This window comes from Ursus arctos, unplaced genomic scaffold (assembly GCF_023065955.2).
Source record: "Ursus arctos isolate Adak ecotype North America unplaced genomic scaffold, UrsArc2.0 scaffold_12, whole genome shotgun sequence".
Classification (NCBI taxonomy): Eukaryota; Metazoa; Chordata; class Mammalia; order Carnivora; family Ursidae; genus Ursus; species Ursus arctos.
This window is the reverse complement of record NW_026622786.1, coordinates 27,525,807-27,539,802: the sequence shown is the minus strand read 5'-3', so window position 1 is coordinate 27,539,802 and position 13,996 is coordinate 27,525,807. Positions and strand designations below refer to the sequence as shown.

Sequence of the window (13,996 nt, the reverse complement as noted above, 5' to 3'; positions counted from 1 at the left end):
TTGGATCTCATCTTTGGAAAAATGATTTATTTGAAAGGTACAGTAAATAATTTAGCAATGGCTTTGGCTGACCTTAGGAACTTATTAACTCATTCTTTATAGCAGTTTGGTCTGTCATACCCTCTAAACATTGGATATAGTTACCTAGAATGCCGTAGATTTAAAACAACTAAACAAAAGAGGAAGATTATTAGAAAAAATAAGAGTGGAAGAAGAGATGCCTTTAACTGAGGGGAGAAAGGCAGTGTTATAAATGAGAGAATTTATCTTTAAAAATAAAGTAAATGTTTATTACATACATGAATTCATTATAATAGAGGATTGTCCTAATAAAAAAATATTTCTAAGATTTTTGTATGTCTGATTCAAGTAAGAATCTCACTAAAGTAACTATTTTCCTTGCACTTTTTGCCTCTCCAAGAGTCATGTTCTATCTGTGCACGATTTTCAAAGCGCTATTTTCAGTGCTCTACTCACTGCAGAATTTAACTAGGGAGAAAAGCAGGACATTGCAGCTTTTTAATTTTCCTGGGATGGTCTCCAACTAAACACAATTACTTATCTTTCTGACCTTTTCTTAACTGAAGTATTCCAACCACTTCCTTTGGAAACACCTAAACTTCAAACAAATCACCAAAACTAAAGAATAAGTCCATGAAACATCCAGGAACTTGGAATATGAAAGGCAGTTTGTTACCTATTATCTTGAAAGTGCTTCTTTGTGCTAGATGAGTTAGGGAGGTCCGACATTTACGCTTTTTTCATTCCTCTTTCTCATCGCTGGGAATGTGATTTTGATTATGTATTAAAATGAAAAAGTTCACCTGCCATTTGGGATTCATTATAGTAAAATTCATAATGAAACAAAGATGGGAGTGGCCTGCCCAAGTCCATCCTGGTTTTACCATTTTACCACTGAAAATCTCACATCCTGTGAAATCTTTTCCTGTGATGCAAAAAAATCATGGCAACCGTGATTGGCAGTTCACAATAATGGATCATCATTGTCACGTTATGCTGAATGATGCAACTGAAGTGTGTTGTAATCATGAGCATTAACAGTCATCTTTGTGCATTGGATGTTCAGATAATGAGAATAGTTACAATACCAACACCAGAATGCTGCAAGCGTCACCAGTGAAGAAGGTTATAGTTACTATATATGGACATATGTATAATATATATTATTGCATCTATTAGTATATAATAATACGTTATTATAGATGGATGGAAAGACACTTGCATTAGGGAATTAGATAACTGAAACAGACTATACTGCACAATATGCAGAAAAGAATTTGGGATTGGACATTGTTACGGATTAAATTATATATATCCCGTCCCCAAATTCATTTGTTGAGGTTCTAAGTCCTACTACCTCTGAATGTGACTTTATTTGGAAATAGGATCAATATAGATGTAATTAGTTAAGTGAAAATGAGGTCATAGTTGAGTAGGATGGGTCCCTAATCCAATATGACTGGTATCCTTATGAAAAGGGGGAAATTTGGACACAGATATGCACACAAGGAAAATGCCATGTGAAGACTGGAGTTGGGCTACCAGAAGCTAAGGAACTGCAAGAAGCTAGGAGAGAGGTCTGGAGCAGGTCCTTCGCTACAACCTTCAGAAGGAGCAGGGCCTGCCAACCCCTTGATCTCGGACTCCTAGCCTCCAGAACTGTGAGACAATAACTTTCTGTTGTTTAAGCCGCCCAGCCTGTGGTACTTAGCTATGGCAGCTCTAGCAAACTAATTTGGGCCTGACAGAGGTGGGGATGTGAAAGGACCGGCAGAGACTGAGTCTCCCAAGTCTGGACTGAGACAGGCAAGTGCATCTAAATCCATCTGGATTTTTTTCATCTTCCAAAAAGACATTGATGCTCAGTTGAAAATAGTAGGCACCAAATTAACGTGGACCTATCACATGGATATACACATTTTATTTTTTCCCTTGATTGTTCTATGAAACTGACTACATTTCCTGATTCAGAGGTTGCAACTAAAACATCCTGTCAGTGAAAAAAAAAAAAAAGGGTAAATTTTGATAACAGATGTGTTGCCTTCTTAGAACATAGATGCAGGTTGTGACAAACACTCATACAATGAAATAATGGCTCATTTTGGGGAAATAAGACTGCTTCTGAACTCAAAAATGTTACCAGAAAAGAGTAGCCACATTGAACAGGATCTTCTTTACTAGAACTGTTAACTTATTTGGAATCCATCCAGTATGCTTTGGAGTGCTGGAAAAGGATGGATATTTTACACATGGATAGTCTATACAATGAATTTATACATGCAGAGGACCTTGGAGACAAATAGCTGGCTAGCAAGACAAGCCTGTAGGTTCAAAGTGGGTGGACCTTTTCAAGAGAGCTGGGAACTGCATTCTGCAACTCTAAAAAGCCTCCTGTTGCTAGTAAGTAAAATCTCAAGTATTTTACGCTCACACCTTTCTTAAGAAAATACTTAGATTGAGGTCATCCCGTTGGATTGATACCAGTAATGTGGACTTCTAAGAGCAGAGCTACAAGTCAAAGTGAATTTTATGTTGGACTATAGTTCATTCCTGGAAAATAAAAAAAAAAGGGCAAAAAACATACATATACCTCACCTAAAGGCTGCAAGCAATTCAGAGAAGTAGTATTGGAAAAGGAAACAAAGAGTAAAAATATCCTACTGTATCATGGATAAGAAGATGTCACCATTATTTTTTATTAAATATAGACAACAACTGTTTAGTCCTGTTGTATTTACATTCCCCTTTTACAAAGTTTCAGCTGTATGTTTCTCAAAATATACAATAATATAGCATACAATAATATAGCCTACTAAATTTAAATATTCAGAAAAAGAGTTAAATAAAAGGGCAGAAAGGAACATAAAAATATTGGGGTGCCTGGGTGGATCAGTTGGTTAAGCATCTGACTCTTGATCTCGGCTCAGGTCATGATCTCAGCGTGGAAACACTGATTCGCATGGCTCTGCTTTGGGTGTGGAGCCTGCTTAAGAGTCTCTCTTTCCCTCTCCCTCTGCTCTTCCCCTCCCACCTATCCCTTTCTCTCCCCCTCTCTAAAAAAAAACAACAAAAAAAACCACACAACAACAAACACACACACACACACACCATAAAAATACTACGTTTTCACATTTTATTTGTTAAATTGTCCTTTTCTTAATTACTACTAATTAACACTATTAACTAATCTTACTGTTTGTTTAAATAAAAGCTCTTATTGTAACAGAAAAGTAAATAGTACAGAACAATATACAATTACAGATAAACACCAATTCTTCATAGTTCTCTGTTAAAGTAATAACACATGTGAGTTATGTTGTCATGTGTTTTTCAAGTGGTGTGGCTGTGTCTTGGCTGACTTAAGATAAAGTCGATCACCCCCTATGCACAATACGCACCTTGCCATTGTCTTTGTCCCCTTGTCCCTCTTCCTTCCATTCCTCCTCATCACACATTTCAATTTCACTAATGCCAGTGAGTTTCAGATTATAAAAAGTTCTAGATTAGTCTTGGAAAAGCTAATTTGTGTAACCAGCTCTGAATTTTTAATCCCTAAAATAATTTCCATGGAGAAGAACTGAAAATCTTCAAATAAAAAGTTCATTTTTTTATATTGCTTTATATTGTTCCCACTTGGAAGGCAGCATGGCATATAGCTTGTAGGAATAGGGTTTCTTAAGTTCCATGTATATCTAATGTTTTGGGGGCAGGTAGGACTATTTCTTTTTGTGTGTGATCATAATTCTGATTGAGTTGGAAGTGCTGGAATGACAATTTACCTAGTAACAGTTTTTAAATTACATGATATTTTTGGAATGTATACATTTTTTCTTCTTTCTAGTATATACTTCTTTGTTCTTCAGAGTTTATTAACTCTGTTCTACTTTTCCTAGTATTAAATTCATACAATGTCCTAGGCATTGTGTTTCTAAACTCAGAGAGGTTCTGAGAGTGTGTGTTTTAGCTGTAGGATCTTCTGATTGACAAGTATGTTTTTTAGGTCAAATGTGATACATAAGTTTTAGCATGTGTTGTTGCATTTGGCAAATATGCATCTGCTCACAGGCTTACATATTGTTATTTAGGATGTTAAGTACACTTTTGAGATTTTTAAGGTGGTTTATTAATGGATATAAAAATTAGTTTCTATTAGGTATTTAATTGCTATAAAATCCCTCAACTTCTGCAATTCACACTGCTTTGATCTTTACTTCTACAGTAACTTGAGAATGCTGTTACCAGTGGTTGTAGAATTCATTTGTTCGACATGGGACAACTGCTTAAAATCTGTTCTTATAGGTGAACATAAGCGTCAATATGCTGTCTTTTAAAAATATTGTAGAATTCCAGTGATATTTCTAAATTCTCATAAAGAAGAAGATCAGCTAGGAGACTTGGTCTGTTTTGATATCAATTGTTATTTTATGCTGAGAAGTTATTGAATGTTCCTTTAATACTTGGAAATGTTGATAAGCATGTCCTCTCTGACATTGTGTTTTATGTGTATCATCCAGAGACATGGAGTCCTGTCATACGTTGGGAATTTTCGCCTGCTTGCAGAACTTTCCAGCCCTTTTGTGAATCAGCGGTAGGTAACTAATTATTTTAAACTTGTGCTGTTTCCTTTTAGCTTGGGGAAATTTTTCCCAGGATCCTAAAGCTGCTAAATAAAAATGAGATTATGTGATGTGAATTATTATCATCATTGTGCAAATGAGGAAACTAAGCCTTGAAAAGGTGAGAGAAACTTATCCAAGATCCCCTAGGTAGAAAGTGGTGGTTCTGGCTTTTGAACAGAGTTCTCTTTGAAGGATGGCCATGCTTTGTTATACTTGGGTTCATCGTGGGTCCAGTTCACGTTCTTGACAACAGCTTATTTCTGTTCCCAAATTCTGATACCAACATTACCTTCATCCCTCATTAAAAACAAAAAAAAAAAAACAAAAAAAACAGGCTTCTAATTTTAGATTTACAGAAGTTGCCAAGATAGCATAGGAACACCCATATCCTCCTTACCTGGTTTTCCCTGTTGCTGATAATGTTACATTACCATGGAACATTTGTCAAAACCTAAGAAACCAGCATTGATACATCACTGTAAAGTGAACTCCAGACTTCGCGGGATTGCGTTAGTTTTTCCATTAGCGTTTTCCTTTTGTTCTAGGATTCGGTCCAGACTGCCACATTGCATTTAGTTTCATGTCTTCCCAGTCTCCTGTGGTCTGTAACAGTTTCTGAGTCTTTCCCTGTTTTTCCTGACTTTGACAGTGTTAAGAAGTACTGTCCCGTTGTTCTGTAAACTGTCCCCCAGTCTGGATTTGTCTGTTTTTCTTATGACTAGGTGGAGGTGATGGGGTTTTGGAAGGATTCCCATGGAGGCAAAGTGCCCTTCTCATCATATCATGTTAGGAGGTACATGACGTCCACATGACATCACTGGGCATGGGAACTCTCATCACACCGTTAAAGTGGTGTTTGCAAGATTTCTCCACTGTGAAGTTTTTTCTTTTCCTTACTCTATCCTTTAAAAGCAGCATATGAAGGATAGCCCACTCTCAAGGGGCTGAGGGGGAAAGGAGGGAGGTGGATGCTTATATTTGCCAGTGGATTTATTATGTTGCTCTATGACCCTTATCCTGTCATTTAACGAGGTCTGCAACATGTCTTTCCTGTGTCTTTCCATATCTATCGTCCTAGGTGAGGGCCTTCAGGATCTCCACAGTTCGGTTATTGCCATAGCCTTCCGACTGACTTCCCTCCTTCCAGATTCACCCTCTCTTCAGTCCTTTCTTCACAGTACTGCTGATGTATCCAGCCAGTGATCCACTTTCTGGACCTTATTTTCTTCTAAAAGCTGTATCCTGTTTAGACTCTTCTCTGACTTTGAGGTTCACTGTAATGTGCTCCTTTTGTTTCCAGCCTTATTTCTTACTGTACATTAGAGTCAGTTCTGAACCCTTACTGCCTCATGCACCTGTGGGTGGTTCTCGAGTTTCTTCCCTTATTCACATCCTCCATTTACCTTCCATCTTTGAAAAATTTACCTGTCTTTAAAATCTTCGGTCAAAGTCCCAAAGCCAGGGGAGGCTCCATGATTGCGTGTAGCCCTTTTGTGACTTAGTACAGAGATAACCCAGAGAATTGGGACTGTCAATCAGACTCACGTGGGTTAGAGAGCGTACCCTGTATTAAGCCAAGGATCCAGGTAATCATGAGGCACTGGCAAAGCTCCCTGGGTCCTTTTTGCATCGGGCAGACTCTGGAATAAGGTTACCTATGAGGGCCGTAAGCAGTACGCATAGTTCCTGTTGCCGACTGGAAGGAGCTCTCTTGATTGTGAAACATCTCCATTTAATACTCAAATAGTTACACAGCTTATGTAACATTCCCCAGGGGGTCAGACCCCTTAAATCCATACATTCTAGGTTCGTTTGCCATAAGCAGTCCTAGACTAGGTATATCCTAAAAGCATTCCACGGATGTGACTCTCCTGCAACAAATACCATTAGTCTGTTTATCGGGACATTTGTTATTAGTATGTTCACTAAGTGTTTAGCCTGATCTTTAAAAAAAAAAAAAGATTTTATGTATTTATTTGAGAGAATGAGAGTGAAAGAAAGAGAGCATGAAGTGGGGGGACGGTCAAAGGGAGAAGCAGACTTCCTGCTGAGCAGGGAGCCCAACTAGGGCTCAATCCCAGGATCCCGGGATCATGGCCTGAGCTGAAGGCAGACGCTTAACCGACTGAGCCACCCAGGTGCCCCTAGCCTGATCTATTTTTTTTTTTTTTTTGCCAAAGGTGGTGGGGGCAGGGGAGGAGTGGTCTTTGCACCCCCAAAACAGGAGAGACTAGATTACAGATCTGCTGCTGAACCTTTTCTTTCCCAAGTTTTGCTTATACACGGTCTTATTTTATTTGCCCATATTTCAGATGGTGTAATCTTACTTCTTCAAGAAGACAATCAGTTTCTTGGGCTTGGCCATTTAAATTTTTAAAATAATAACTCCGCAATCGTCAAAGACTCTGATAATGTGAAAGTATAGAGCAAAGAGCATGTACTTTGAAGTCAAACGACCTGCATTCAAATCCAGGCTCTCCTACTTAGCACTGTGTATGAGTGGAAGATATTTAATCTCTCTGAGCCTGGTTTCTTACCTATAAAACAGGGCTGATGATGACGATGCCTACAGACCTCACAGTTTGTTGTGAAGATTCAATGAGATTATGTATATAAAGCACCTGGCACGGTGCTAGCCACTCAGTATATGTTCTGGAAGTGCTAAATGTCTTACATATTCAGCACGCTAAAACCCAGTGAACGCTGGAAGTGCATAGTTTATATGTGCTTTCTCTACTTTGCTGTATCTCTTTGCTCTTTCACTCACTAAAATTGGGCTTCCTCTTCTGTCGCTGGAACTGTCTCATTAGAGGCACCAATGACCTCCAGTTGCAGAATCCAGCGAACTCCCTTTGGTGCCCGTCTCACTGCGTCTCTCTGTGGACCTGATGCTGTTGTCACCTCCTTCTACGGCACAACTCCCTTTTCTTTCCTGACACCGCACTCATCTAGTCCTTGTATGTCTCTGACCATACTCCCTCAGCCTCCTTGGTAAGACACAGTCCGTAAATGCTAGTGTTCCCTGAGGCTGTCTTCTGGGCCCACTGATCGTCTCCGTGCTTCTCCCTGGGGTGAGTTCTCCTTTCAGGGTGTCAGCTATTACCCATTTGCTCATTTTTGTGTGATGGACTATGCATGAATTTAAACCAGATAAACTCAAGTTGTAATTCAACCTTGCCACCAACTTGCCCTGACCTGGGCTAAGTTATTTAACATCCCTGTACTATATTTCTTTCTCTTTAAAAAGAGCATATTTAATATTACCTATTTCTTTGTTTGATAGTCAGTTGTTTTCTCCTCCCAGGTGGCAATCAAATTCAACATGTCTAAAATAAAATGCAACATATTTCCCTCTGTAGTCTCTTATATTCTCTTGTTCAGCATGTGGTCCAGTCATTCTCTCGGTCACTCCTGCTCGACATGTGGGAATCATCTTTGACTGTTTCTCCTTGACCTACATTTGGTCCATCATTAGGTCCTACCAGATAACCTCCTAAATATTTCTTGCCTTGGCCATTGACTCTCCATCTGTACTATCAGTGCCCATCAGCTCTCGTCTAGGCTACTGTACCAGCTTCTAACCCTATACTGCCCAATAGGGTAACCACAAACTACATGTAACTATTTACATTTAATTTAAATGATACTAAATTAAATTAAAAATTCAGTTCCTCAGTCTAACTTGTAACATTTCAAGTGCTTGACAGCCCCATGTGGCTGGTGTCTACTGAATTGGGTAGCACATCTATAGAGCATTTTCATTATTACAGCAAGTTTTTTTGGACGGTGCCGTTCTAGACAAGGGGTTGGCAAACTAAGGCTTAAGGGCCAAACCCACTGCTGTTTTTTGTTTTTTTTTTTTTTAAGATTTTATTTATTTATTTGACAGAGAGAGAGAGAGCACAAGCGGGGGGAACAGCAGGCAGAGGGAGAGGGAGAAGCAGACTCCCTACTGAGCAGGGAGCCCGACATGGGACTCCATCCCAGGACCCTGGGATCATGTCCTGAGCCGAAGGCAGACGCTTAACTGACTGAGCCACCCAGGCGCCCTCACTGCTGTTTTTTTGTAAATGAAGTCTTATTGGGGCACAGCTGTGCTCATTTGTTTACATGACTACTGTTACACTACAATAGAGGAGTCCACTTGTTGTGACAGAGACTGTACAGTTTCCAAAGCCTATTACTTTATGTCTACTCTCTGGCTCTTTGTGGAAGAAGTTTGCTGATTCCTGCTCTAGACAGACTACCTGTCTTCAGTCCTCTTCCCCTTTCATCTCACTTCTATGTTGTTCTCTTCCATGATGATCTCTCTAAAAAACAAAAATGAACATGCAGCTCTCCTGGTTGAATCCCCCCAGTGACTCCTGCTGCTTACAGGATAAAACATGGGCTCTTTAATGGGACACAGAACGATTTCCAAGTAGAGCTGTTATTCTTTCTGCCCCATTTTCCCCTCAAAAAATCCCCTCTCATTCCAACTTGTTCATGTGCTGGAAAGGTCTCCTGGCTCCTTACTCATCCTTCAAGACTCAGCCTGAGAATTATTTCCATCCCTAACCCCATCTCTCTCAGGTTGGGTTGGGTGTCCCTCACTTGTGCTTTCATAATAGTGACATACAGTTACACTATTATGATTAGTGTATTTTATGATAATGTTCTCTCTCTCTCTTTTTTCTGTTTCTTATTCATTTCTGTGTTTCATTAGATCAAGGGAAAAATTTTGTTAAACTTTGCATGGTCCAGCACTCATTGTCTGGCACACAGTAGCCATTTAATTGCTTTTTGAAAAAAATGGTCCCAAAGAGGTGCTCAGTTAAGCTCTAGCAATGTCCATCTCTTGAATATGAGTCAGAATATGAGATTTTGAAGTGGGAGAAAATTAACTCTGATGCTTAAAGGAACTTCAGTTTGTTTTTGTTTGAAACTCTTTGAGAACTCATAAAATTATAAATAGTTTAATTCTGTCCCTTTATTTAAAAGCCTTGAGTCTTTAGTAAATTAAGAAAAGGAGAAGGGTGGTTGGAATGTGAACAAGAAATGGTATAATGCAACAACAAGGAGATCATAACAAAATTGAGTGCAGCTACTTAAATTCTGTTAGGGTTTTCTATTGGTTAATTGTTTTCTTTATAGTTTGTGATATTTTTATGTTTTCTCTATTTTAAAGCTTTGTATAATTTAAGAAGGCACATGGGATGCATGTGGTAGGTTATAGAGGAAAAGAAGACCGAAATAAAGCTTAGACACCTGGGCTTCAGTTACATTTCTGCTGCTAAGTTATACCCATGCATCAGGTTTCTTTTTATAAAAAGTGATTCAATGGCTATAACTTCTTTCTTGCCTAAATGCTTTTAATTGCTATGAGGACATATTTATGCATTGCTATTAAAATTAAATAGCTTTTAAGAACTTTGTACATAGGCTCCTTAATATGTTAATTCAGTATTTCCTAAATACCTCCTCAATACCTTAATGTCCCAGTCCCTGCGTTCCAGGACCTTCAAGTATGGTGTCTGGTATCACGTCTATGTTTGAAAAAGCAGGACTTAAAAATATAAAATAATGAGCTAGTAAAACAAGATGTTATGTGAAAAGGGGCAAGAAAAAAAGTGCTGGTGTTAATGGTATAAAACAGCTGTTCTCAAACTTGTTGATCTCATAAATTATTGAGGACTCGAATGAACTTTTATTTCCTGTGGGCTTATATCTATCGATATTTGCCAGATTGGAAATTAAAACTGCAACATTAAAAATATTTATTAATTCATTTAATAGTAACAATATTTTATGTTAACATAATGTGCTTTTTTTGAAAAATAACTACATTGCCAAAATGAAAAAAATTGTAGTGGAACAGTGTCATGGATGTACATTTTTGCAAATCTTCCTAATATCTAGCATGGTGGCATTCAGCTGGATTCTCAAGGCTGCCTCTGTTTCCAGTCTGTTGTGAAATGTTGTTTTGGTTGAAGCATATGAAAAAAAAACCCAGCCTCTCAGAGTTAATAATATAGTCCCGGCCTCTCAGAGTTAATAATATAGTAGGAAAAGGTAGAAGTATTTCAGTAGCCTTTTCAAGAATTCAAGGATATTTTGCTTTAACATTACACCAAAATATACCAAGAGGCAGTTTCTTAAAGGTTAGTTAAATGCAGAATCTGAAACTATATCAACGAACTTTCCATACATAGTTATATTCAAATTCACTGGTCTCTCTTTGCTTTGAATCTTTTGCCCATGCATAATTACATAACATCATGCCTTGGTCATTTGGTTATTTGGTCCACTGAGTTATGTAGGCCCTCCAAATATTGGTACATTTATTAGTAATATTAAAAAACCTCACATTAGTTAATGTCACACTGATCTCATTTAAAATGTCTAAGTATTGAGAGGCTATCAAAGTCTTTTTTCCAGATAAAATTTTTCCAAAATTCTGATTTTCATTTGAAAGTTCAAATTTTGTTATTGGCAACAAATACTGACAAGCTTCTTTTTTCGATGTGACAAACTCACTTTTCATTTTTGAGAAAATGCCTGCCAAATACCCAAGTCCAAATAACATAGTTTTTCAGTTGTTATTTCAAGTAAAAATGGTGTTCCATGGAAAAGGCATGTAGTTTAGCTCATAATTCAAATCATCATTCAAGGGTTTTTTTTTTCCTTCAGACATTATGTAGTTTAGCTCATAATCCAAATCATCATTCAAGGATTTTTTTCCTTTCCTGCAAGGGTTGTACTTTGCAGTAGAAGTGTGTTATGTATACTTCCCATTTTATCACACAGAATATTAAGAAGATGTACTCAGAGGTCATGATGCAATGAAATTATTATTCTACATCAGGGACATTCTTAAGTGAAACCAGTTTTTCCCCCTTCTCTAAGTTTTTTTTTTTTTTTACTTCCTTGTTTTATTTTTAATTGCCAAGTGTATGGTGGTAGAGAATACAATGCCCACTAGTACCATTTTGTGCCATTGCTGTGATTTGTGCTAAATTGCCAGTAATTTTATTTACCAGTGCTTTGCACCATCATTGTAGAAGTCAGCACAAGGAGCAAGGTGGATAGTATTTTAATATTATTATAAAAATAGTTTTCCCTTGTACACCCTCCAGAAAGTCTCAGGAGTGCATGGACCACATTTTAAGACCTATTATTGATTGATATTTGTCATGCAGTCCTTCACAGAGAAGGCAGGACATATTCTTAAAATGTCTTAGGGTGTTTTTAGAAATGTATGGGGAGGGGAGGCCCTCCATTCAAGGAGGAAGGATCAATGTAAGTTTTTAAAAAGTGGAATAAACATGCTGTATAAAAGAGAAACTCGAACTTGTAGGATCAAAGTATGTCTAAGGAGAAGGGTGGATAGACATAGAGGGTGTTGAGTGTCAGACAGAACTGACTGAACTTGACCTGGTGGGCAATGAGAATGTAGTCTAGTGGAGGAAGACATTCTAAAAACAGCACTGGGTAATTGTAGTTTTTGGTATTTGTAGGATAGATGGGAAGACTGAAGGCAAAAGATTGGGTTAGAAGGTTAGTAGACAGCTCTTAGTTTTGTGAATGAATGGTGCAATTTTATTAGTCCAGAAAATAAATAGGAGTCCAAATTAGGCTGTGGGGATAGAGAATAGATGACAAAATAGAGATTTTCAGGGAAGGAAAAAGTGAAATTGGCAATGGGTGAGAAATTAGAGATAGAGAAAAGGGATGAGTGTAGGATAACTTCTCTGCTGTACCTTTGAGAAATGGCCCATGAAAAGAGATGAGTAGGCAAGAGGAAGACTGGGGGGAAGGTGGCAGGTTTGGTTTGGAGATGTTAGGTAAAAGAACAGACAGAGCATCTGAGTGGAAATGTAGTGAAAGGAACAGAGAGGAATTTTGGAATGATCAGATAGAGGTGACATTTGAAGCCATGAGAAAAGATGGCATTTAAATTATAAAGTTGGGTGTCTAGAATGGCAGTATAAGATAAGGAAGAGTAAATAATGAAAAGAATAGTTTAGAAGAAGAAGGGAAGCCAGAGTAGTATTCGGGTAGAAGTCAGCTTTTCTAAAATTACATTTCTGAACCCCTAAAATTTCAGAGTTAATATTTGTTAAATACCAGTGTTTACATACCTGAAAGAATGACATTTGCAACCAAGATATAACTAGGGTCAACTCACTGCCCAGTCCCTGTGTAGAGTCCCAGAAACAGTACAGCCATCCAAAACCTTATTGGAGTTTTTCCAAGGTTGTCAACAAAGATCCAGTTTGTTACTCACAGCAACACTTCTTAAAATTCTCTTCGCTCCTCTTGAACTCACAATATCTCCCGGACCCTGCAGCTTTCCCAAGGCTCATTCAAACTTCTGACTCTCAACTCCAAACTCCAAAAACTTACTGAACCAGTCCTGTGTAGGGATTGATTTTTTTGCTTCCATCCTCTTTTCTCACTTTTTTTCTCTTTCTCAATCTGCAAGGAGCCCCTTCTGCTTTTTCCAGATGTGAATTATACCAGATAATACCCTGTTTTTACATATTTGTAGTTAGTACCATACTCTGCACAGTTTAATTCCCAGGACATAATTGAAAATAAATTGAGTTGTTTAGAAGGGCAGTGGGAGAAAGAAGTGCTAAATGACCAAAGACAGATTTTTCCCTGTGGGTAGCTGAGGATTATAAACACACACAATTTGCTATATTTTCTTGTATACCTTGTCTTAGTAATAACTGTAGATGGTGGGTAAAAGAGAGTTTTCCCCCTGTCCTTTCTTCCCACATGCATGTATTCCTTCTTCCTCTGACGCCTTTCCCTCTCAGCTTCAATACATATATTCACAAACTATTAGCCTTTATTTGTTGGGACGAAAGAGTGTTCGAATTAGGTAAGAAGTAGATTCCAACAAAATAAGTGGCCCTTCTGATATGAGAGAGGAAGATAAGAGCACTTATATAAATATAATTTCACCTTGAATTAATACATGGTCTCTTTCTTTTAAAGTTTGGGGTTTGGGGCTCCTGAGTGGCTCAGTTGGTTAAGCGTCCAGCTCTTGATTTCAGCCCAGGTCATGCTCCTGGGGTCATGAGATCGAGCCCCGAGTGGGGCTCCATGCTGGGCATGTAGCCTGTTTGAGATTCTCTCTCTCCCTCTTTCTGCCCCTCCCCTGTTTGCTCACATGTGTGCATGCATGCTCTTTCTAAAAAATTATAAAAATAGGTAGAGAGAGGCTGGCTTAAAGACCAGGCATTGTTCACATGAAAAAGTTGGCAGAAGATAAATATGGTGATTGCGTAGGAAAACCAAAGGACAAGTTCTTTAAGTCTGGATTTGTAGATAATCACCTTTCCACACAACCAAAAATTTGGAAAGTG

General features: G+C 38.2%; 1 protein-coding gene across 10 annotated transcripts in view; it reads left to right on the top strand.

Moving 5' to 3' along the window:
- Window positions 1-13,996, top strand: part of TLCD4 (TLC domain containing 4) — a 98,772-nt gene that overhangs the window by 74,900 nt on the left and 9,876 nt on the right. For all 10 annotated transcript variants that reach the window (XM_048220435.2, XM_048220437.2, XM_026497572.4 and 7 more), the window contains one exon: window positions 4,536-4,609. In XM_048220435.2, the coding sequence (XP_048076392.1) occupies window positions 4,536-4,609 (74 nt within the window). The remainder of the gene's footprint in view (window positions 1-4,535; window positions 4,610-13,996) is intronic.